The sequence below is a fragment of the Micromys minutus genome (assembly GCF_963924665.1).
Source record: "Micromys minutus genome assembly, chromosome: 1".
In the NCBI taxonomy this organism is placed as follows: Eukaryota; Metazoa; Chordata; class Mammalia; order Rodentia; family Muridae; genus Micromys; species Micromys minutus.
The window spans coordinates 44,968,355-44,995,923 of NC_137969.1; the positions used below are offsets into that span (position 1 = coordinate 44,968,355).

Here is a 27,569-nt window from a genome sequence, read left to right on the forward strand (position 1 = left end):
TATATAAATATATCTTTACAAGAAAGTAAAAAGAAAGAAGAGGCACTTATCATCGCTTTGCATTCACCAGCCTATGGATTCCTTTACGCTTACCCCGTCGATTCCTGCTTTTATCTCCTGAAATCCTTTTCGAAAGTTACATAACAGTTACGAAAGCATTGGGTATATTCTTCAAAAGCTAAATGTTACACTAAAAGCTATGGAATAAGAAAAACTTAACAGTTAATGATGAGCACGTACACCCTGATGTCTGCTTGCATTTATGATCTTTAAAGTCTGTGCACACAGTGAACTGTGAGCCCTGTTTAACCTGCATGGGGCAGTCTGCCTTTGCATGCTACAAATACGACCTCACCAACACCACTGCCTTTCTCAAATTAATAAAAACTTGCAGTGAAGCCAAAATTGAAACTTCACTCTCCCCTGACATTCTTACCTTTTTGTTGTTTTCTTTAATATCTTGAGGATTCAGAGACTTGTAGTCGCTGAGGAGAAAAATGGCATAGTAGGTAAATATAATACTTGATAAAAATACATTTTTGTAAAATAAACAGAATCTAAAAATTTGATATTCAATGATATCAAAGGGCAACTAGTAATTACAGCAGTTCAATAAACCAAACTAATAGTGTAGAAAATTAAGGAAACAAACAAACAAATGGAGATGGCATGATTTATTGCCTGAAACTTTCCATCTAAAAGAGGCGTTAAGGCAAGCAAGAGAGACTAGCTTGACATTTACCATCAGATCATACCTTATTACCAATTTATAAGGGGTACAGATTGTTTGTCTCTTATTTGAATACTAATAAAAAATATCATAATAAAGTCAGTTTTTAATAAGATTAAAGAGAAAAATGATCTCTTAAAGGAAAAAAAAAACTTACTCTTAGGTACTGAGAAAAAGGTTGGTATCCTGGCATATACTTCTCTCAAAAAAGGCAAGTTTATAGTTCAAAAACAAAGACAGTCAAGTATTTTAGTGTACATGGTGAAAAATTATTCTGTGTTCTAAGAATGCTGGTTATTTACAAATATTTATGATACTTCTACTTACATTAAGTCTGGTCTAAAGTGGTGTAAGATTGCACAAAAAGATAAACCGTTCCTCCACGATGTGGTAAAGTTAGTGATTTTCACGCCCCGGTAGTTTTTAGTGACTTCTTTGCACCATGCGAGCAACGACTGACTAGCATTTGGCTTTTGCCCCAGAACAGGACTTGGTATCGGGCTTGGCTAGAATATAAGAAAGAAAGAAAAAGGGTGGGAAGGGGACACTAGAAGAACCTAATGGAAGATAGAAATTAACATTAATTGACCGAGCTAGCTCATTTGAAACCTTTGATGTCAGTTTGGTCCTTCAATGCTGTCAATCCACAGCGATGGTTGCCTGAGAGGGAAACGTAAATCTTAGTCATTATCTTCTTTTCCCCCATGGCGTCTGCCTGACAAGGAGATAAGCAACACTTCAAGCTTTTGGGAAGAAGTCACGAGTGTCCTTGATGGAAGCATCAAGTTAAAACATTTAGATACTTAAGGCTAAATATCTGCCTAACTTACATACTAAAGAAGGGTTCCCAGACGCACCCAGAAACAAACAGGACTGGATAAAAACAACACATTGCTGTCTAACTGCAGCATCAACTGTAGCGCTGCAGCTACTTTCGGGTAAGGAGGAATAACCTGGTGGAGAGAAGAGTCACAGGAAGTGTGGAGCGCTGCACAGCACAATGGTAGTCATGCTCAAACAGTCTTCCCATCTACATTTAACAACAATACAGCTTTAATTACTAGCAATGGACTCCTTTATATATTTTGGATATGCTCAAAAATATTTTCTAATTATTTTTGAGAGCAATCTTTGAATAGTAGAGTTCATTGTATGTGTTTAAATCTTAGGCACATGCTTCCCTTTGCCCATATACTTGACAGGATAACCATGGTAACAGAGCTACGACTATGTAGTAAGATTTTAATTTTAAAGTCTTGTTACTCACAAATTCATGCCATTTGTTTATACTGAACAACTACAATGTTTTGTGATAATTGTGAAGGTTGATACAACTGAAAACTAGTATTTTTGGACTTAATTCTTTTAATCAAAATTGTAGTCATGAAAACAAAAGAGCTTCAGAGAGTAAGGCGAGAGAATGCCACTTCTGACATGACTTAAATCTAACCAATGATCCATCCTTTCAGTAATGCCTACATAAGACAGATCAGTGATGCCCCACTCGACAATAGCAGGTCAGTGCCAAACTATGAAAATACTCAACTAGGAATACTGGGAATCACCAAATATGTAATTTCTTACTTCTATTATCAGATTAACAAGGCATTATATAATTAATTACAACCTGGCAAAGCTGCGTTCTTTAAACAAGCAACTCTACAAAGCAAATTCTAAACAGTTCACTAACTGTAAAAGCAACATATTCAGGGCTGCTGAAACAGCTCAGTGCATAAAGGCCATACTGCCAAGTCCTCGGACCCGAGTTCAATTCCTGAGACCCAAAAGGCAGAAGGAGAGAACAGACTTGTGCAAGTTATCTTATCTCCACTTCACACAGTGCACACGTGAGCACACATATACCAAAATGTAATAAATAAACAAATTTGTATTAGTTTGACCTAATGTAAAGAAGCACATAAAACTGATTTCCAAATATAGGACATTTACTTTAAATAACTCCTTTAACTTTCATCCTAATGTGTAAAAATGTAGTAAATGGCCCACAGTGACCTTTGAATCCCTCTAGTCACTTTGACTCAGATGAATTAGGCATGTTTTCTAAATTCTCTATTATTTATTTTCCCATCATTCAAATAATTACCTGTTACAATACTTTTTATATAAAATTGTTACAGCATAGAAGCATCTGAGAATAGGTTATATGTCAGATAGATAATCTGAAATTATAATGTTAACAGTTCATTTGAAAATGCCATTACAATTCTGACTATATATCCCTATCTCTAAAAGAGTCTAAAGCATGAAGGCTAGACAAGCTAAGCTAAAATGTGGATTTGTTCTGGCCAGAAGCATGTGTTAAAAAGAACAATTCACTCTCCACAAAAAGGAGTCGTATGAATTTGAGAAAACTGGTAAAGTGACAAGCCCCACAAACGGCCATGTCAGTCTGTACAGCAGATCTGCTCAACAGACTGTCAGGCCGTTGCCCTTTCATCTAATATTCTACAGAGGCTCATACAAAACTAACAAATCATTTTGAAATTGTTGCTATGTAGCTGGATGACAAGTTATTTCTCGTTAGAGCCATGAGGTAGGTCACTGGACTGTGACTTAGTTTCTTCATCTGTAAATGGGAACTATAAACAGGCAAACACGAGACGCAGTGTGGTAGTGGCGAGACCTCCTCACTCCCTCTTGCCTACCACTCTTCCATTGATCACTTTCAGTGATGCTCATATTTGACTGCTCCTTACTTCAGTCGTGTTACAACCTTTGCAGAGATTGTTCCATTTGCCTGGTGTTCCCAGATATTCGAAAGGTAACTTTCAATACAACCTTCTCACTGCCCGGCACTGCCATAATTATACAACCCCAGTGCCCCATCCAGCTCCAACACAGCACTCTGACTCCCCTACCTCGCTCTACTTTTCCACAATATCTACCCTTTTGTGGTTCGTATGTTTATGTAATGCTTACTAGCTACTGTCTGCCTTTCAGTACTAAAAAAGAACTCTCTTAAGTCAAGACTTTCAATTTGCCTTGGCTACTAACCGATCTTAGGTATCCAGATTAATTCCCAATGCATGGTAAACGATCAGTAAATGCTGTTAAGTGAAACAAAACACGTAAGAGAGGCAGTGGACCAGTAAGTAGTGACTAGTTATCAAGCTGCACCCTGCACTATCAGGACCAAATGTCACCTACATCAGCACTATATGCCACCATGCATTACCAGCATCATTCTGTCATTATGCACCACCAGAACCACACACCACCACACACACGACCAGCTCCATGTTGTCACCGTAGTTTCAGCATGGCACTATCAACCACGAGTCACCAGAACAGAAATCCTACTTTTGTTTTTTGAGACTCCTTTCTAATTTCAAAGGCCATGAAATTGTTTAAGAAAATAAAGTGATATTTTAAAATTATTTTTTAACACAGTTTTAACTAATGAACAGTATTTGTATTTTCATATTCTGTGTATGAAACAAGGCTTATACAATTTATTTGATGAGGCAAGCTATAAATGTCTAATTTATATTTCCCAAAGAAAAAATATACCAAAACCTATTCACCAACTGTAGATATGAAGGACCAAGATTGTGGTGCACACCTTTAATCCCATCACTGGGAGGTTGGCAGGGAGGCAGAGGCAGGTGCATTCCAGGGCAGCCAGGATGACAAAGACAGACCTAGTCTCAAAAACAAACTAGAAATGAATTTTCAAATATAATTTTAATTTAGCAATATAGCAGATTATTGTTAAAAATAAGCTCATTGAACTTTTCTTCCTATCAATAGCAACAGCATCTCATTCAGATAACCTAAATAACTCACTGTAAAATTCCCCAAGTTATAGTAGGGATAAGAAACTGTAGTTCCATCTCTTCTGTTTCCTCTGGTTTCTCCCTCATCCATGCCCCAGCCACACATCCTCTCTATTTCTCTGATGGCTCTCCTCACTCTCAGGATTCCAGCTCTCACTTCCACACAGATGATTCCCACAGACACAAATACGGTTCCAACTCTCTCAAGATGACATTTCCAGCTGGCTGTCCTTCCTGCCATATAAAATTTGAACTCAGGGTGTTTAAAATCATAATTTTTCTTCTATCTTGATTCTTTTTATTGTGTTTAAAAATGATACTGTTATTGTCCCAACTGTATGGAATTCAACCTCAGATCATTTAAAAAAATTTTTTATATATCACTTACTCACTAGTTAATTCATGGAAATTTATATATCCTTGTTATGGCTGTAAATTTTTTGTCATTTTATAATCTCTCTCCTTTTGCTGAGGTCACTGCCTCAGTGATCCTCTTTGCAAATTCTCCCTTTCCTGGCCCATTATCAAAGATGGTGTTTTTACAGCACATCTAGTATCTCTGCTGGTTCTCAACACATAAAAATATCACAACACTTCTCAATGCTTAAACCCAAATCATAGTAAAAACCTGTTTCCTAGCATGATTCAGCAGTCTCTAACTTATCCTTTGCTTCCTGCCGAAACCCTGGCTTCTCCACGTCCAGGCTGTCCGAACAGGTCATCACATATACAACTGTCACACATACAACTGTGACAACACCACATTCTTCTTTCAAGACTCAATTTACCTGCAATCTGTACAAAATTTCATTTTAATTTCCAGTCAGTCGGCAGAAGCCCCTTTCAATGTTTTGATTTTCTGTGTCTCCTAAATGAGACGTGGAAATTTTCTTTGATTATGCTACATTCTATAGAATATCTTCTTACAGTGCTCACAGAATACATGCTGAGTATCAAAGTACCAAATACAAACTATACATATACTTCACAAGCCCTTTGAGATAGCAGTGGCTGTTTTCAAATCACATTAAAGGAAATTCAGGCTACACGGGTAGAAGTAGATGTATCTGTACTATAGTATATCCATAGCAACTGAGACTGTTCTCAATATCCATCTCACACTCAAAGGTAACGCAGCTTTAAGACCTCAGCAGACATTATACATTTCTTAAAACTAGCATTACCAAAACAAACCAACAAACAACCCGAAAGCAACTATTCAAAACAAACAATCTCAGGAGTTCCTAGAAAATCACCTTTGTACATTCTGTTGGACTTTGAGATTTTAGACTAGAATTAAAATAAGAACTAATTAAGCCCAGTTCAGTAAGATATCCACTATTACTGCTAAAGCTGATGGGGATTTTGGCCTTTACATTAGGATTCTTGGAGACTGCTGGAGGAACATTGGCTAGATCTGAGTTTAGCATTTGGTAAGTCGAGAATAGCAGCAATGGTGAGAACGGGAACATCTGCATCTGTAGTATTCCTGCATCTCTGTCCTCCTTCTCTGGCTTTGCCAAGGTGACATCCCTACATTTGCCCTCCTCTCCTTTCCCATTCCCTCCTATACATAAGGGTTCCCTGCATTTTCAGAGGTGTGGTCATAGACGTGTATGCATGCTAGCGATTGAATCCAGGGAGCATGTGCGGCTGTAAGCCTCACTGCAGCGCCTCTCTTCAACAGAAAAGTGAAGTCTTACAATGCTGCTAGACAGCGCTTAGATCTGTGCTCAGATCACAACTCTCATCCATGTTAGCATTTATAAGAGCAGAAACAATATTAGAAAAAGTTTTTAAGAGCTAGCCAATAATTATTCTGAAGCACAACAGTAGAGTAATGCCAAGCCAGACAGTAAATCAACGTCCTGGGATCTCCATAACGGTCACCTCACAGAGCGACTCTCAGCAGCAGCATGAGCACCACGGCCAAAGTAACATGGATGAATGTAAATTGGATGTAGATATGATGGGAGAAAGCAGGAGCTCCGTCACTCACCATCCAGCCTTACTAGGAAAAGGAAAGACCTGCCCCTCACCCAGGGGTCTGCACGGTAGCCACAGACCAGAAACTCAGTTTTGTGAAGAGACTTAATTTTCTCCAGAAAGGGTTAAACCCACTGGCCCTGTCCTTAATGAAAGAACAATTAAGTTTATCCATTAAATACTTACCATTTCCATGGGAAATACATTATATAAATCTGAACTATATTATGTTTTACAAGGTGACAGTACTTACTCTAATAATGGCCCATGCTTGATGAAACACACACATACCTGACAGCCTATGAGTAAGCTCTAAATGAAAATTAGAAACAAATGCCCCGCATCCTAGGCTTAGTATGTGTTGTACAATCAGGACCTTGAAAACCTGTAGACAGGACATTATAGATTCATGAATCTTGACAGCACTCTTCTCCAGTGAACAGTGCACAGCATCATAAAGCCACATGGCCAAACTCAGTTACTACAAGACATTGAACACAACAACTTAGGCCAGACAGCAGTCTCTGGAAAAATGGGAAACAAACATGTCACTCTTTTAACTAAATATTTGGTTTGGAAAATAAGTTGTGCTACTGACTTTCAAATAAATATATTTTTAAACTACATAATTTTTATTTTCAAATATTAATATGTTCATATAAATAAGTGGTTTGGGGGAATGCCAATGACTCTAATACTACTATTATGGTAAAATAATATAGCATAATACTTAGCATCTTAGTCTTTTAATAAGTATGTAAGTTCAGGGTTATACATTCATCAATGGCATATTTACTACTATGTATGGTTCAGAGAATTACTCTCTTAATTTTTCTTTCTGATTGTTCGATGTTAGTATACAGAAATGCAAATGACTTGATGTTGTTACTGTTGATAATTCTACTGAATTTATTGATTTTAAGTTTGTGTGTGTGTATGTAATCTTTAGGGTTTGGTATGTGTATGAGCCCATTAATTCAGACAGAGCTAATCTTAAAACATCCTTTTTGATTTTGGTGATTTTCATTTTCTTATGTAATTGCACTGGCCAGGATTTCAAGTTCTTAGTGAGAAAGACAAGTTCCAAGACTGGCCATTTTTGCCATTTTGTGACTATAGAAGAAAAGTCCTCTTTATCTATGCAATATGATGCTATCTCTGAGCTTTTCATAATGTGGCTGTCATTATCTCTGGGAAATTTCTTTTGAACCCTAATCTGTTGAGCTTTCTTACGAAAGGGAACATGTCCTGTCAAATGCCATTCATGCAATATTTCAGATGGTCATCTTAATTTCTACAGTGTATCAATGGAGCATATGACATTGATCCATTTCTTCTGTTGAATTCCAGCAAACTCCTACTTGATCACAGTGCACAGTCTTTTAAAATATTGCACTTGGTTCCATAATATTTGTACTGAAGATTTTTAATATCACTTGAAAACAATAAGCAATACGGATCTATAGTTTTGGTTTTGTGGTTAGTAGGGTAATGCTGACCTCATAGGATGAGTTAGGGAGTGTGTTCCCTCACATTTTAGAACATTTTGAGATAAAATGGTGTTACTTCTTGGGATGCTTGGTAAAATGGCTGTGAAACTGTTTTAGTTGTTTAGTGTGATCCCCTCCTCAACTCTCATCCCACCCATGGTCTCACTGTACTGCATGGACTAGCCTAGGAATCAATACTCCACTTCAGAATGCTGGGGCCATAGACAAAGCATCACCACTGGGAGGTGTTCTTTAGTGGGAACTGTTGCAGATCCCCTCACTTTACCTATGTCCACATGGTTGGTGTGGGCAGCTACTGCTCCTAGACTCTTGTCCATTTATGTGGTGCAAGTTGTTCATGCGTGACTGTTCACAGCATCTCTTATAATTATTTAAATGTCTACTAAATGGGGAGCAAAACCCACGTGTACTTATAATTCTGTAAATGGAGCCTTCTCTGCCCAAACCACACCTATATTTGACAGACTTGTGATAAAGTCAGGCAAAGCAGAAAGAGAATAACTGATTTTATTACAACAGCAATCTTTAAAAAACAGGGTTTCAAGGAGCCAAGTGTCAAGTTCTGCTCCTGCACATGTGGATGAGAATGCAGACGATAATCCGGCTTCATTATTTTGTATAACATAAAGTTTAAGTTTGCCCATTCTGTTGATGCACTGAAAAAATTCAATACTAAGTTGGGTTTGTTTCTCTAAGGTGCTTTGCTTCTGTTTAGCTAATCTTCGTTCTAAACTTTATCCTCTCTGGTTTTGGGATTGTTCTTCCTTTTCTACTTCCTTAAGGTACAAAGCTAGCTGTGGTTTAAAATCTTTGTTAAATATTTCGTGTGTGTGTTGTGTGTGTTTACATGTATGTGGCTGTACAAGCACTATGCTTGTGTGCTCACACATATGAAGGGCAGAGGTTGATGTCAAATGTTGTCGTCAACCTAATACACTGAGACAGGCTCTCTTACTTGAACTCAGCCAGTCTTTGCTCCTCCTAATCCCTACTAGCTCTTTTCCCTCCCACGGAGGCCACTCAGTGATGCCAGTCTGTGCATAGGTGGAGGGTCATCTCCAAACATGAGTAGTCCTCTAAATTTAATTGTACTTTAGTCTTTTATTTATGAAATGCAGATTTTTAGGTACAAATAATTATAACTTCTGTAATGAGTTTCCCAACATTTTTCCCTTGGGGAAATAATACTAACTTGACGCAGTTCAAAGTCACGTGGTATCACTTCTGGGTGACACTCATGTGTACTTGAAGAGATGTACCACAAACGTTGAAGACCTTGTAGTTTCACTGAGTTTCTGCTTTCTAAGAATCCTTACATAAATGGACAGACCCATGATAAAAAAAAAAAGTCAAGCTAAACAGAAAGAATAAGATGTCTGAAGGTTTCTATGGAGACAATAGCGATCTTTAATAACAGGTTTTCAAGTAACTAGTGTCAAGTTCTGCTCCTGCACATGTGGATGAGGATGCAGACCTTTCGCACTGTCATATGGCTCTGGAACTTCATAAACCATTACTTCATGTAACTTTGTGCTTAACAGAGTGAATTAAAACTGCTTTAGCTGCATTTTTATCTACAGAAGCAACTCTTGAATTAAAAGCTTGGACATTCTCTTTCCTGAACTGTCTGTCTTACTGCGCAAATTAGCTTATTATCTTTATCATTATTAATAAAAGGATAAAATCTCTCACAAAAATCAATCCAAGCAATCTTTTCCAGTCGTATAATTATCATAAGCCAGTCTCAAATTTTCTGGGGGGGGGGGGCAATCAATACACTTATCTCAGAAAGCAAGACACCACGTTCAATGTACCAATGAAGAGTCAACAAGTAAAAACTTGTAAAGAAAAGCAGACACTTGCAGTAGCAAGTCTTACTTACTTATATACTGATTTTAAAGATGAAGTTTTTCTCTGTATTGGATAAACTATAAAAGTAGCTCATAGTAACAAAACATTTTATTAATGCTTACTGTGAAATACTACGCAATTCAATGTCTTAATTAAATATTCCCCAACTCAAAAAAAAAAAAAAAAAAAAAACCCAAACCCTCACCAAATTGCATTTGCCACCAAATGACTAACATGTACACAACAGTTGGAAACTGTCAAAATATTTTACAGCTCAATTGTAATTACCAACCAAGCCTAAGCATGCCCTTGGGTGGGCGCTCACCACATTCGAGGGCTGCAGAGCATCAAACGGCAGCCACGTTACTGCAATTACTAATTTATACATTTGCAACTCCCTCAAAACTCCAAAAGTTTTATTGTCATCAGTAAAGCACCCAGTAAAATATCAATACAATATAATAATTTATCATTTTCACCTATTTGCTAGCAAGGACAACCTTAGAAGATAATTTGGCTAATCTTTTATTATCCTTGAATACAACTAATGATTATGCTTAGTGATGAGTTGTAAATACATACATCAACTACTTGGTTATTTGTCTTTGGAAAATGCATCAAGTGATCTTAAGACATACATGTTTTATGTTGTCCTCAACCCAATAGATGTAGCCAAAAATAAAGGGGAAGGTGTGACTGGGGTGGAGTGCCAATATGGAAGTACAGCTGGTGAGTCTCCAAAGGAGTGAACGCAGACATCGTTTGCCATTTGAAGTAGGACAGCATCCAGCCACTCTTTCCTCCTCACCAGAAAGTGTACAGATTGAGACACTGCAATTAGCCACACTTGGTATCTCTTCCCCATAGAAAAGAGGTGGTTTAATTACAGAGCACCAGTGGAGAGCGCTCCCACTAGGGATCATGCATACCATAGTCTTTTTATCAGGTGAGCATAGAAATACAAGTAGAATGTACTATGGAATGTACAAGTTCCTTCCCAATTTGCCTGTGGATTAATGAAGAAAAGTTTTAAGAACTAAATAAAATTGTGTAAGATTCTTGGAAACACTACAACCATGGAACTGACTGACCAAGAGAACCAACAGTGCGGATGACTGGCAAACAGTGGAAAGAGCTACAGGTCGGTTCTCTACGCTGCAAACGTTTTACCTGGGGTTATTTCTTACACTCAGTATTCAGACAGGAAGCTCCTGAAAAGTTAAATGTATGCTCCAGGACTAGGATGGGAATATTCTACTACTTTGTATGCTAACATCATAAAAAGTAGTAAAAACACTTTTTCAGAGATATATGCTTACCTGTATGTAGAGTATATACAGATACATTATGGTATATTTAATCATGTCACAAACAGAGGAGTCAAGGATAAACATGAAACTAGCAATTTAAATGATAATCTTATACAGCCATTTTTCTCAGTATTAAAGAAAAAGATGAGCAAGGAGCATCGCAGACGAGCCACAGCTAGATTTAAAAGTTTGAGCTTCACAATCTAAAAGTCTACTCTAAAGTGTGCACTTTGTGTGACCTAAAGAGCTACTTCTGAGCTGATAGATCTACCTCAAAAAATACATAAGTCAAAATTCAGGAAGCGCTTGCTGACTCAGTAAAACAGGCTACTCTTTTTCAAGCCACCTATAAAGGTTTGTTGCCCTTCAACTAGGAAGTGACATCTACTAGCTGCCAACCAGTTCACTGTCAACCAGAGTCATAAACTACTAATAGTTATAACTTGCATTTTAAATCAAGGCATACAATTCTGCTTTCAAGTTCTCAAAGTCTAAAGACTATAAAGACTTTTTAAACAATATAGGTGACAAGACTACTTTAGCAAGAAAACAGAACGACAGAGGTATTTTTGAAGCTTACTTTGTTGCTAACCCAACATCCATTCCTCTTGGCAAGCAGGCAGTTGGCTGTTCTATTCACTTTCTAAGTCACTATACAGCAAAGACTGTAACAAAGCCACGTAACACAGTTTTGACCAATGTAAAAGTTTTATGTAATTGTAAAAGTCAATATGAATGAAAATCATGTTTAAGCTTTTGTTTAAAGTTTTAAAAAAAATCTGTATGGTTTCCCATTCCATACTAACAAATATTTGAAAATATTACCACCTTGACGAGCCGAGCATGAAGGGAGATACTGAGAGCTGTCTGAGGGGTTCGATGGGACACTCATCTGTACTTCTCCCAACCAAGGGGCTTTGACATCCAATACAGTTAAACAGAAGGGAAAATAAATTCACAACGCTGAAATTCTCCTCCTTCACTGGGCATGGCCCATCTTCTGACACAGAGCCTCAGGCAGGGAGAGCAAAAGTACCCTTGCTAAGTGTTAAGTATTAATAAACCTTCATTTAAAATTAAATTTAGACTAAAATATGAGAATACAAGTTTTACTAGTATATTCTTTCTACTCCCAACTCTCCATGTACACCCTGAAAGTCACTAAAATAATACAATGGGGTACACCAACCTGTCTAATAAAAACACAACAATCCTATGTACATAACAAATTATTTCTTATGCTGGTATGGTGGCACCTGCGGTTGAGGCAGGCAGGAGGATGAATGCCAATGACTGGGATACAAGTAAGTTAAGGTTCAGACTGAGACTGAGAAACCCTGTCTGGAGGGCAGGGCACTGGTACATCTCAGTGACAGAGTGCTTACTTCACATTCATCAGACCCAAGGTTCCATCTGCAGGACCTTAAAAGAAATGGCTGACTGATGGAATGACTCAATTTTCACTGTAAAGTTTCAAGAGTGAAACTGTTTTTTACAAAACCAGACTTTCTTTTTCTATCTGTCAAGTTGTATCAAACATGTATACATTGTATGCAGCCATGTAGAGGTTAGGACCTCTACATGCATGCACTCACTGTAAATAACTCAGTATGAAGCCAACTTATTTCTAAGGAAATGATTTTCAAAAAATAAACAATTCAACTTCTGGCTTAAGGAAAATGGATGTTCCTTTCTGTTTTCAATCTGGTATGACACATTTTCTTTCTTTCTTTCTTTCTTTCTTTTTTTAACTTTATTTTAAAAAACAAAGATAAAAGAAAAATTTTAAACATTTTTGCATAAATGTATACAAATACAATTGTGTCAGTGCTTAGCTTTTTTTTTCTTTTTTTTAAAGTTTGATACTCTGCATTAAGGTCTTACTAGTTACAATGAGCAAAAAGTACATGTAAAACAGGGTATAACCCGGAATTAGTCAACGTTTTCTTGGTGTGTAAGGATTGAGCATGAAATTTTTTATTTTGTTTTGTTTTCTTTTTTTCTTGGACTTCACACAGTCTGTGAGTTGTTTCTGGGGCAGTGCGAGCCTCTGGGGTTAGCATCCCACTATCAGTGACTGCATATTATGTCTGTTCTTTTGTGACTGGATTATCTCACTCAGGATGACATTCTCTAGATGCAACCATTTTCTTAAGAATTTGGTTAAGTCATTGTTTCTGATGGCTGAGTAGTACGACACATTTTGCTTCAAATAAATCAATACAGTCTAGCACATAAAAATTGTTTCAACTGTTTGAAAGGAGGTCTTTTAAAAATACTTTTACATATATTCATTCATTCATTTATTTATTTTTGTGCACATGGGGGGAGGCCCGAGCACAATGTGTAGAAATGGGTTTCCTCCATGCCTATGGGCCTGAGAATTAAACTCAGGTTGTCAGTCTTGGCAGGAAGTGGTTTAGGGGACCTCTAAAGGTCTTTTACGACAATAGTAGATATTCTTATCCCCAAATAATTACCCCAAGTAATATATACCACTGTATTATATACAAGTTATATATAATATATATCTAATATATAACACAGTAGAGACTATAAAACAGTGGTTTCTTACAGGTTTGCTGTGGTGGAGACTCTGAAAACCTGTTTAAATCTGTTCTATTATAAACTAGTCGCCCACTTTGTTCTTACAAAGCTCTTCCCCCTTTACCTCTTAATAATTTTAATAGTATATAAAATTGTTTATTGGGTGAATTATTTCTAGATTACCCAGACTACATACATATTAACTTAATGAGACAATGTTTAAAAATACTACCTTAATATCACTAACTCTTCAGAAAAGTCTTGAAAAATACTGGAGAATTTCAAGCTCAAAGTGTAGATCAGAAACCACTCTGGAAATCAGTCCGGCAGTTCCTCAGAAAATTGGACATTGTATTACCTGAAGACCCAGTTATTCCACTTCTGGGCATTTACCCCAGAGACACTCCAACATACAACAAAGACACATGCACCACAATGTTCATAGCAGCCCTATTTATAATAGCCAGAAGCTGGAAAGAACCTAGATGCCCTTCAGTAGATGAATGGATACAAAAAATTGTGGTATATTTATACAATGGAGTACTACTCAGCTATCAGAAACAATGACTTTAAGAAATTCTTAAGAAAATGGATGCATCTAGAGAATATCATCCTAAGTGAGGTAACCCAGTCACAAAAGAACAGACATAATATGCAGTCACTGATAACTGGATACTAACCCCAGAAAGCTCTGAACACCCCAGAAACAACTTACAGACTATATGAAGTTCAGGAAAAACAAAGGCCAAAAAAAAAAATAAATGAAAAATCATTATGTTTAATCTTTACACACCAAGAAAACTTTGACTATTTCCAGGTTATATCTAGTTTTACATGTACTTTATGCTCATTGTAACTAGTAAGATTTTAAGGCATACTATCAAACCTTTAAAAAAATCAAGTGCTGACAAAAATGTATTCATATACTGTTATGCAAAAATGCTTTTAAAATATGTACATTTATCTTTGTTTTTTTTAAAAATAAAGTTGTTCAATGAAAAAAAAAGTCTTCAAAAATACTGGAGAATCTCAAGCTCAAAGTGTAGATCAGAAGTTTTCTCATTTTTGTTCAAAAGCAAATATTGTATCACTGGTAACCAATTAAGTTTGTTTTTAATAAAATAAATATTAATTAACTAATTGTGAATAATTTGTTTGTCAATCTTTTTTTTTCCAGTTAAAGTAGCATGTCTCAAAAAGGTACGCACCGAGCATGCAGTTAATACAATGCACACTTTTTACTTTGTCATACGGACTAGTGGAGTGATCTGAGGACAGGAAGGTGAGGTGACAAACTCTAGCTGTTAAGAGGTGCAGTTTGCAGGCCTGGCGCTGATTCCAGGTAGAACATGAAGCTTACCCTGTGATAGTGGGGTATCGAGGACCCCAGATGTGACCCAGCAGATTTAAAAACAGTGCTCTGGGCAGCTGACAAAGAGGTCAAAACCACTACACTAGGCCAGAAACCCGAATTCCAGTTGTGCTCCTAAGGTTTAAAAAGCTGTGTAATACTAACTTAATATCATAAGTCTTTCTGTTTGTTTTTTTTTGGGGGGGGGGTGGTTCAGGGGCATTAGAAATTGGACCCAGGGCCTCATGCGTGCTATGAAGGTTGCTTTACCACTGAGCTAGCCCAGAGTAGATTTTATAATCTGTAAAACAAGCAAGCAAATGAAGAATTAGACTAAGATTAATTATTCATTTAGTTTAATTGTGCAAATACTAAACACAAGACACATTATCAAAAATCAGTCTTAACTTATTTAAAGTCCTAGACAGTATCTGATAAAAGACCCCTCTAGCCATTTTACCTCACACCTTAAGACCTAGAATGCTTTTTAAGAATAAAGAAGCTAAATGCAGTCAAAGAACTAAAATTTAAAAGCTCTTTAAGACAAAACAAAACACCAAAAAAAAAAAAAAAAAAAAAAAAAAAAAAAAAAAAAACAAAACACCAACAACAAAGCAAAACAAGTGAACAACCATCCTAGGTTAGAGAGATGGGTGTACAGTTAGGAGCACTGTTCTTCCAAAGGACACAGGTTCGATTCCCAGTACCCACATGGCAGCTCACAAGCTGTTTGTAACTCTAGTTCTAGGGTTTCCGGCAGCCTCTTCTATCTTCCATGGGTAGCTGCCATACATGTGTCAAAATATTCACACATAAAATTTTAAAAATTTTACAGTAAAACTGGACAGAACTCCTCAGCTGTTCTAATTTTAACAAAGCTGCCACAAATAGCAATGTAATGTGGGTCTTTCTTTCCCTGTATTTAAAAAAAATTCCCTTACTTTATGTGCATGAGTGTGTCGCACACATGCATGTCTGTGCGCCACTTGTATACCTGGGGTGACAGAGACCAGAAGAGTGGACAGATCTGCTGGAACTGCAGTTGCAGATGGCTGTAAGTAGCTATGTAGGTGACAGGATGAGCTGCCAGTGCTCTGAACCACTGAACCATCTCTCCAGGACCACCCACACCCCAGCATGCTTTAAAAAAAACCCCAAAAACTAGTATCTCTTTTATGCCAGGCAGACGTCAAATTCACTATATAGCCAACAAGGGTCTTGAACTCCTGATCCCCCGCCTCTGCCTCCTAAGCCCTGGAGTTCCAGGCATGTGCTATCACACGGGTTTTATGCAGTGCTCAGGGTGGAACCTAGAGCTTCATGCATGCTGCAAACTCAGCTCCCAGTTTTTTATTTGACAAAAATTTACTGAGCATTCATTCTTAAATGTGAGACTTGGCAATATAATGACAGGTAAAACAAGAACCTTTCTCATGGAGTTTATAATACTTGCCATTAAAAAGGTTAAATATTTTATTTTAAAAATATGTCATGATAATTTAAAGTCATTAAAAAAACATTAAAAGTTCCCTGCAATGAGCTTTGCATATAAGCTTTGTCCAACAGGTTTCCAAAGCTACTTAAAAGTTTTTGTCTGGGATTCATTCATTCATTCATTCATTCATGTATGTCTAGAGGGGCGAGCACGTGGCATAGTGTGTGCATGTGTGGAGAACAATCTTATGGAATTGCTTCTTTGCTTTCACTATGTGGATCTTGCGGAGGATGAATTTGGATTACCTGGTGGCAGTATACACATTTACCTGCTGGATCATCTTGCCTGACCAAACTACTTTGAAAATAAAAGTTCCTTAAAGCCAAACTCCTGAGACCAAATATTAAGTAAATTAATTAGTTTAAAAATTTTAAGACAAAAACTTTGATTGAGTCACAGGTGTAAATAATACGGGAGTCATCATTTTGGCACAGGTCTTTAGTATTCAATTAGTTTTGCCTGGCTACTTAAAATTTCATCCCACTCAAAATCAATATGCCACTAACTTTAAATTTCTATTTGAAAATAGGTTGATTATCAGTATCACTTAAATAAAATAACACATATATATAACATTTTATGGGCTTATGAAACACGTGACTCAGGAGGAATGGGGCACATTACAGGTAATTGTAAGCAGCTGGGCATGCTGGTCATTTCTTTCTTTCTTTTTATATTTTTTATTTTTTTCCTGGGTCTGAGGATCTTGCATAAGCTAAGTAAATGTTTTACCCTGAGTTAGCTGCCTAGGCCACAGTTCATTTTTGGTCATTAGTATCTCTGCATTCCTTTTTTAGTATTGTGTATGTATACGCATGCTTGTGTGCAGATACATGAGGGGTTGCACATGTGCACATATACATGTGTGCACGTGGAAGTCAGAGGACAACCTCAGAAATATCACGACATGGGACTCATGTATGCAAAGCTGGTAGGCAAGCAATATTGGGGATCACAGGTCTCTACCTCTGGGAGCTGACATGCAGGCTACCAAGACTGGCGGCTTTCCTCCCTAAATGGATGCTCTAAGAGTCAAATTCAGGTTAACAACCAAGTCACTTCTCTTGTCCTGTATTTCCAATTTTTGATCCTAAACACAGTAAACTTTTAGTGACCACCAAACATACACCACTGCCACAGCTCTTGGTCACCACCAAAACAGACTGCAGAAGATACCACAAGCCTTGGTTGTGGTACACAGAGAATCAGGTTGGAAGCTTCCTCCTAGCAATTTGATAGTACCAGAGGTTCTGTGCAGACCGTTGGAGGAAAACTCCATCAACAGTTTTACTCAGCAGTGGACGACCAGCCATGCAAGGTCCCGCTCGCTGGTCCAACAATGGTACCATTAGATTTGAAGCCCACTCCACAAGAGAGAATTCATGCTTGATACTGAAAACCAGGCCAAAAGCTAATTCTTAAGGAGGTCGCAGGCCCTAAGAAGGAGGCAGCTGCTATAGCTATTTGATAAATGAACACAATGTGCCCACAGACCACTGCCGGCCTCAGTCTTGGGCAAAGAAGCTAGCTGCATTCTGCTGTGGTCTACAGTTACTACAGACAGGTTGAGTGCAGAGAATAAGAGCCTGATGGGTGCTCAGTCCTGAATGACACATCTACACAACCCCCTCTATAATCTTAACTGACTGGATTTGGAAGAGAGGGGGACAGAATGAAGGCAGAAAGCATGTTGGGATGCATTGTCTTGTGGAGAGGACGTGGCTGTTGCAATCAAACTCAAAGCATCTGTGAGTCCCTTGTACAAGACCTACACAAAGTTGGGGATGTCAATACTCCATCCTGGTGGGGCGAACAGTTCAGGAGACCTCACACCTCCTTGAGGATTTTCAGGAACTGCTAGGAGGAAAGGCCTTCTTGAGACCACACTCCTCCCAAGGAGCACCTGCAGTCGATGGAACAAATGGTTGTTGCTGAAGTAAAAGGGGACATTTCTACGGTGGTGTGCTCACTAGCAAGCTATCCACGCCCTAGTAAATAGCCCTTCACCCAAGCTAATGTAAGCAACCCTAATCACACTCAAAAGGCAAGAAACAAACAAACAAACAAACAAAATAAAGACTTTTTTTAAGAGCAGAGAAAGGAGGAAGAGCGGGAGAGAGGGAAAGGGGATAGACTAGTTGGGAAAACGAAGGGGATCAGAAGGAATAAGGTGGGAACACGAAAGGTAGAGGGAAGAAATATTACAAAACTTTACATACATGTATAAACTTGCCAAAAGAGGGGAAATTAATAAACAGAAATTCCATAGGATCATCTTAGTAATTCTGAAACAGCAATGCAAAATCCAATATCTATTTTCCTTAAAATTTATTAGCAAATGATAAAAGAATGAGTTTTTCAGCCTGATAAATTACCTTATTAAAAACCTTAACACTATATGTAACAAGAACGTCCGCTGTTACCGCTTCCATGGTATTACATGGACGGTTCTGAACCGTGCTATAAAGCAAACACATGAAACCTGCTAATAGTGAAAGATGTAAAATGTTATTTGTTTGTAGCCTTGATGACTTATCTTTAAAACTCTTCTAGAATTCACAAAAATATTATGGGAACTATTAAGTATTATAAAGTTGTAGGACAAAATATCAACAAAAAAACCTCAATATTTGGATCAGGGAGGACTTACATTAGAATCCTGACCTAACATGCATAAGATATTGGGTTTTAATTGAGAACACTGAAAAAAATAAAATCAATGTACACCTATAAAATGCCAATAACAGAAAGTGTAATTTTTTAATTACTTCTCACTTAGGAGAATGGAATACATATACTTTTCCCATTCTTCCTCCTCACTACAAACCCAGAGCTCTAGAACACGCAGAAGATGTAAGAGAGCATAGAAGAGAATATGGGGAAACTACTAGACACTCAGGTGCAAAGAGTAAGACAAGCTCCAGTGTATGGAAAATTTAGAATCTCAACTAACGATGTGTTCTCTAGATATAGAAACATCACAAAAGGTAGCCTAGGCAAGTCACAGAACTTGAGTAGGCTTCTGTGCAGTACCTCCAGCCTGGTACTTAACATGTTTAGTATTTTATCCTAAAATGTTCATGTATATTAGTTGTAGATATAATTTCTCAATAGACAAACCAATATATCCAGTTGCTAGAATTAAGTAGTGTATTACTTATGCTAAGGAGGGAAGAAAATAAAGAATGGTCACAGAATGCTAGCCCACAGATGTAATTCCAGCACTGGGGAGCCTGATGCCAGACAGAGCTACATGGTGAGCCCTTATATCTAAAGGCAACACATGAAATTCATATGCAGAATTCTCATCTGTGCTGGCCAGAATGAGCAGTGCACTTCCCAAGGCTGAGAGAACAGTTAGCTTGGGATTGTATAACCAGCAAGAACAAAAGGAAATCTCAGAAGAAAGAAAACTAAAAGTTTATTTCACCAGATTTACCCAATCAATCAAACAAACAAACAAGCAAACAAACGACCTTGCTAGGTAACAGAGTGACCTTGGACTTCCCTTCCTCCTGCTTCCTCTTAAACACCAGGATTGCAAACATTCACCACTGCACTAATTTGTCAATTTTAGTAAACTGAATAGACTTAACCATCTTATTCTTTAGTTTCCTCATTATTTTTCTCCAATGAAGTCTCTAAATAACTTTCAGTATTAGTATCTGAAGCATAACATTATTGCTCTGTTTTAAGAGCTGCTTCATGCACCCTGCTCCTTTTCTACAGATCAAAGATTACTCATTACCACAAAGTACAATAGCTCACTTGGGGGATTCACACGAGCAGGAACCTGAGCACACTGCTGCCAAGCCAGCCAGTAATTCCTCCATGCATAAAACAGAAACCATGGATTAGATTTGGTTTTAAATTAAATCATCTGAAAACTCAATCTATGGCAAATTAATATTCTTTTGAAAAGAACTAATTTCATTTTTACATGCAATTAAGCAAAATATAATGAGGAAGATGACTTTTTCCATAATAAGTGCTTTCTATTCTACACATAGTAACAGTAACTAACCATGATCTCACTGTTCAGACTGATATTTTGGAGAGATCGCTGGTTATTGTCTTTTATTCAGAACCAAATAAAAAGTTTTTGGAACAAGCATCCCTTCAAGTATTTTAGACTCAAGTAAAACAAAGTCAATGAGTAAAACCCAAACCTTTACAAGCCTTTGCAAATATCATCTAATGGTGGTTCTTTCTTATAGAACACAGTTAGCACCCATAGTTTTTGAAAGCGTTATGTACATATTTTAAAACTATAATTTTGTGATATAAAAGGAAAATAGTTCAATAAACAGTTTACCAAAAGAACAATTCTTAAAACCTGAAAATGACCTGCTGGCTTGTTTACCGGCCCTGCCCTCTACATTTTTTATATTTCACAAACTAGTCATTTCTTTTTCTTTTCTCCTGTTACCCTAACTTGGATACTCCCTGAAGCAACAATGTGTCAGTAATGGTTCCAAAATTAAGTTGGGCTACATGTGCTGCTTTTTTCAATTGTGGAAAATCTATGACTTTCTCTTATTTCACATTGTGCAGGCAGGAACCATCCTGAAATCAATAAACAGGGGAACCCGTGGAGAAGCACTTTAAAACAAGAGATTTAAATGTTGCTATACATCACATGACTAACATGCCCCTACTACTGATAAATTGTCCTACTCCATGTCTCCTTACAACACTCATTAGACACACTAACAATCCAGCCGGGAACATCATAATTGCAATGACCTGGATTCTTGGGGATGTATTACTACTCTTTTCTTGCTAAACTAAGCACTTATTTTTATGCTGCTAATCACTCCTCTGTAATTCAGAGGATCTACTGCTGATACTCCTCCAGAGGATGGCATCCCTAATTCCTCTAAATCTAACTATCTCTCAAAAAACAAAAACAGAACCAAAACAAAACTAATTACTGTAGTTCACCAAAAAAGGAAGTTCCCAAATCCAATAAAGAGCAAAACAAACAGTTTGGGATTTTAACAGATCTGATTATGAAGTGCTTATGCCATTGGCCCTTTTCTTTACACTAAATATAGCTTAAATCTGTAATTTATTGCCACCCATATATTTCTGACACAAACTAGAAGACAGTAACAAGAAGATTAAAGTAAGAACTAAAGTATAAAGATTTATGAGGTGAAGATAATTATTTTTTAAATGCCCATAACTCACTACAACTTTAAGGAAACATTTACTTACACATATTTATGTCCAGATTAAAAATGATGCCTGTGAACTTAAGACCGGCATACTAATAGTTTCACACAACCCAGTCTTTAATTTCTATGGCTGACTGGGAAAGGAACCCTTTCTCTAAGGCACGGTGCTGTTGGACTGACACATGTTTCCCAGTGCCAAGCAAAGGCAAGGACAGAATTTCAAGGAAACCACCTGGCTATGTATAAAACCCACCTAAGCCTGACATTATCTACCTTGCCACAGTCTGATTATGTAAAATGATTTTGTACAAAAGATGTATTTTTCTCCAGACATTTTAAAGGATAGCTTGTGCTGGGAGTAAAACATGAAGACAAATAGAAATCAACTGATACTCTTTCATTAGAATATTTTATTGTAACTTCTCAAATCCAGATAGACAAAATTTCAGGTACTATTTAGAAAATTTCAAAAGACAAAAATGGGAAGTGAATTGCTCCTGTACAGCCACTGTGCTCACTGAATTACATTTTCTGAAATCACAATGGTTGAGTAAATGTTTAACTTCATTCTTTCATTTTTCTTGTTTTGGTGGTAGCTTAGCAGACTGAGTTACCTGGTCCTTAATTATTGATCTATTACTCAGTGAATTATAGAGTCCCTTAATACAAGGAAATTTATATATTTGGTGTCACTCAGGAGATAGGCCTTTAGGCACATCTGTGAGAGATTGCCTTGGTTAAAAGTTAGCTTCTGGCCATGCCTATGGTATCACCTATTTGGAAGGCCATTGATAATAACTATCAAAATTACATAACTTTAAAGTTTGATGCACTTTAGGGAAAGGAAACCTCCAATATATATATATATAATGTGCAAGCTTACTCATCTCTGCATTGTTCCTAACAGCAACAGCCTGGCACCATACCTGCTCCCAACTGGCTTGGAACTTACAGTGCATCTACTTCCGATGGACATGGGATAAGGAGGCTGGCCATATACTAAAGGACAATTTGCTAGAATGACTTTTAATCACAATGAAGAGCACAATAGTTTTTCAGGCTGTTACAACCTTTAGGACAAATGGGATATTAAGAAGAATAAGCTTTTGGACCTACCTGTCCCATGTGTATGACTCACACCAGGACAAGAAGCTGACACAGTTGTTACTATGAAGTAGGCAGAGAGTGAGGTGAAACCAGACAAGTGAGACTCCTCCAGTGGGTGCTTCTCCATAATTATTTACAATTTCTGAACCATGCTAATATAGCATCTAAAACAACTCTATGAAGATGGCTGATACAGGAAAACCAGAAACAACTGCTGCTGCAGGAACAGTGAGACAACTAAAAGCAACAGTTTAGTCTTAGGTTTCAACGGCACAGGCAAAAGAAAAATCTAGTTTAGAGTCTAGAAAGATTGGTTTTCTTCTGAAAAGTGCTGCCTTACAGCAAATCTGCAAGCTGATTAGTCAGGTGCAGTGTCAAAACCATAGCGCCTGATACAGAGAGCAAAGGGAGAAGAGCCTGTGGGTAGAACAGAGACCAAAACACTTCCTTCATTATAACAGAGGGCAAAAAGTACAGTTACAAAAATTATGCTGGCCTTCTTCAATACACATTCGAGGAGCACGCACGCATGCACACGCGCGCGCGCACACACACACACACACACACACACACACACTTTAGCAACCTTTCCTACATATGCGTTGAATGCCAGCAAGGTCACTATAGCTCCCAGGAGTCTTTGTGATGAGGTAGCAGCCATCTTATCCTTCACAGGGCTCTGCTCTTGTCACTGAGTTTTACTGGCTCTTTTGTTCTCCCAACACGAGCAGTTATTTCCTACTTCGAGACCTCCATACACAACACTCAAGCCTTTCCCAGCACTGCTCCGACTGCTACCTCACCACTTTCTAACGGGCCTATGACACTCTTTTATTCACTCCTGGCATTTTCCTCCAGCGGAGTGGATGAGTCATTTTGTTGTGTATTGGTGGATTCCCTTTGTGGTATCCTTAGGAACCAAAAATGCTGACTTTTATACCCAGCATTTAATGCAACACCTGGCATAATGTGGGTATTCTATAATTTTTAGTTATAGTAAAAATTTAAGAGTACTAAATTTTCTACCTTAAACATCTTTTAGCATGTGGGTCAATATTTAAAACATTTTTGAACAAGTAAAGTCAACAATCCAATTAACTTCAAACAGTAAATCCCTGAATCGTTCTTGGTGCTTATTCTCTCCTTTCATCCTTCCAAATTATTCTTTAGCTGTGTTCATTAATAACATTTATTCTTTCCTTCCATTTGTACCCCATTGTTTTGTCACAGGTTCCCGCACATCTCAGGGAGACCTTGAACTTGCCAGACAACCTTTCACTTCCCTCGGTCCCTGTCCCCTGAGTGTTGGGGTCACAAGCACACACCCAGAGTTCCAGTTCATGCGGTATTGGAGATCAGACTCAGGGCTTCAAACATGTGACTCAGACATCCTACCAACGGAGCAACGTGCCCAAGCCCATCTCCACTGTGCTGCTGTGTGGTTTCCTGGGATTTCTGTCTGAAATCTACTCAGCTCTCCTATCTACAGCCCACCTTCAGTGTCTTCATTCTTTTTTATAGTATCTTTAAAGTTCTCATTCGGATGAAATACGACCACTTTTTTTTTTTTTTTTTTTTTTTAAACCTATCAAAAAGACACCAAAAATGGGCAAGGCTGAACCTGAAAAAGAATCGAGGCTCTGGAGGCACGGCTCTCATAAATTCCCTGTGGCCTCAGGTGACAACTCAAACCATCAGGGTGAACAGCTGAAGCAAGGACAGACAGGGAAAGGAGGAGGGAGACAGCGGCCGAGCAGGAAATGGTCAGCCAATCTGTTGTGAAAGTGTAGCTGTATCTGGTGGTACTCAAGGCCCACTCTGACCCTATGGTGGTGATGACAGAATTTATACTCAAAGACACTCAACCCACTGTGCAGCTCCATGAATTTACACTTTGTGACAGTCAGCCTACTGTGCGGTTCTATAAATTTACAAAACTATACACTTGTATAACCTCTACTAAAGAAGACTGAAGAAGGATCTCCTCTCAATAATTCGAGTTGTGAGTACATGGAACAGCACACTGCTTTCCAGGCAGAATGAGAAAGAAAAATATGGTATTAGCCACTAAGCTAGGTGAGGTGAGTCTTCTGTTTGTCACTCCCTTGGGAAATTTCACTATAAATTAAAGCAAGCCAGGAAATAAAGACACCTGTAATTTCAGCACCTCAGAGACCAAGTTCTAAGACATTCTGAAGTATATAGTGAGACCCTGTCTCTGAATGAATGAATGAATGAATGAATGAATGAATAAACAAAAAACACCTAAAATCTTAAAAAGCAAATGTTGAAAATAAAGAGAATCCCAGTGAAAGGAATCAGGAACAGCTAAAGACACACATGATTCTGCACCACATGAGCATCTGGAGGAAATGCTTTAAAAATGGACTCAGAGCTTTTATTAAAATTATTCTATCACTCCACTAACCTCTAAGAATTTGGAAATTATATACAGCATATATAAGCAATCATCCTGAGTTTGAAAAGCAGTTTAAGTATGAAAATGGTCTCTAACTGTAAAATTTTACACTTAAATATATCTATTTTTACTGTAAAATAATGCTTCAAATTTACTTGTAAAAGACAAATATATTTAAGATTTATATTCTGAAAGAACGATTTATTAATATATATTTTCAGTTTGCTCTCATTCTCACTAAGATCATTATTTGAGAGCTTTATCTCACTTTAATTTTTGAAATAAAAATTTTAAAGGATGGAAAGATCCCTGGTTGAGATCTAAGGAAATGATCTGGCTACAAGCAGGTTTGCAAAGAAAATGCCCACACATCATTAATGATAATAGCATTAATGGAGCCAACATGCAGTGTATGTACCATTAATCCTCAGATTACAACTCCTAATCCAGGTATTAGAGTTCATATGTTCCACAGCAGCTTGGCCGTCTCTACATAAGATGGATAAGAATACCTATTACCAGTCAAACTATGTCCCAACCTCTTGTTTAAAGCTGTGACTACAGACAGTATCAGAACTACACTGTAATTTTACATTCAGTTGTTCCATTAGCACAAATTGTTCTGTGATTGTTTGTCCAAGTTTATGCATGTCAGGCTGTGCTTCAAATCTTGCAAGTTAGGACTTATTTAAAGAAAAAAAGAAACAGGATGAAACAAGAATTGAACTTAAATGTGAAACATTAGTCCTTTGCAGAAATGACTACAAGAGCTCACACTTATTGTAAGTATTTTCCTTATCCATATATCATATAGAGAAACTTAATTTTTTCATTAAATTTACAATTCATATTCTGTTATAATTTACTCTTGACCAACAGGTTACTTAGAATGTAAGTATTTCAAATAGATAGTTTGTCCTCATTATTGTGTGTTACTAACTTCAAGTCTACTTGTGCTATAAGTGGATTTCAGGATTAATTCTGAACACATGGCTAACAGCATAAGGCAGGCTCACCATCCACTCTGCTATAGAACACAGCATCTAAGAAGGTGAGAACTATAGAATACAGCGTCTTAGGAGGTCGGAACTGCTAACTGCATCTCAGGCCTGCAGCTTCCTTTGTTTTGGGGAATCAAGAGTCAGTGCTGGTAGGAGACATGAGTATGGTACCCTGCACCTAAGCAGCATAACCTGCAACCTGCACCTCAGCTCCAGGGGGACCTGACCTCTCTGGCTCTCTTAGGCATGCACACTCTCATACAGAAACACAATTAAAAATAAAATAATGTTAAAAGTTATCTTTCTGATGAATTGAACTGTTAATTATGAAAAGTGGCTATCTTTATTCCTAAAAATGCATTTAGTCTCAAAACCTATTGTATTTTATTACATTAATATGGCTCTCCAGACTAGTTTTCTTACTGTCTTCATTAAAACAAACCCAAAAAAACCAATAAAACACTTTCAAAAATGTTTAACTTTTCATATACCCTTGTTAGATGTATATGTTATATATTTAAATTTTTATCAGTATTTTTAGTTTAATGTTCAACACATTTATACATAATGAGTTACCGAGTTTAAAATGCTATATTATATAATTTTCTAATAATTTCATCTATTCTGTCATTTTGCTCCATTCTGTCTTCTATGTAAAAGTTATGTGTTACGTTCCTATCCTCTTAATGCTGACAACACATTTAACTAACTAACATCCAACTAGCAACTGCTATTGTTTCTAACTTCTCAGTAATCCATGGTCCTTAGACTATTAGTATTGTTTGATACTGTTAATGACCTCTGCGTGGTCGTTCTCCCTTGGACTTCTAATCTACTCATTCTATTTTCCTTCTTTTTAAATTATGATTTAAAATCACCTTTAGTGGGGAATCTATCGATGGTGACAAATTATCTGGAACGCCCCCCCCCCCCCCCCAGTATTTAGAATTGACTTCACTGGACATGCAGGTCTACATGGCATATGGAAGATGACCCCTGAACTGTACCTTCTGGTTTTGTGGATGCTGCACAGAACCAGCACTGCTTGTTTCCAGCCAAGCTGCTTCTGATTTCTTTTATTCTGACTGACACTTAATGTTCTTGAGTCAAGAGCCCCTGCCTCTTGTTGGCTTAGGAGTTATATGCCCTTAATACCATTTTTGTTCTGCTCTGCCATCTTGGATTGTTTAGAATTGGAGGCGGCAAAATGGCTCAGTGCCATTCAAGCCTCATGACCTGAGTTCAGTGTCCAGAACCCACGTAAAAGCAATGATAACACACATG

The 27,569-nt window shown here is 37.5% G+C and overlaps 1 protein-coding gene across 4 annotated transcripts in view; it reads right to left on the minus strand.

The window, feature by feature from the left end:
* Positions 1–27,569, minus strand: part of EHBP1 (EH domain binding protein 1) — a 256,389-nt gene that overhangs the window by 88,265 nt on the left and 140,555 nt on the right. For all 4 annotated transcript variants that reach the window (XM_080916906.1, XM_080916905.1, XM_080916904.1 and 1 more), the window contains exons 11-12: positions 1,058–1,236; positions 437–485 (exon numbers count right to left, since the gene is read on the minus strand). In XM_080916906.1, coding sequence (XP_080773032.1) covers positions 437–485; positions 1,058–1,236 — 228 coding nt within the window. The remainder of the gene's footprint in view (positions 1–436; positions 486–1,057; positions 1,237–27,569) is intronic.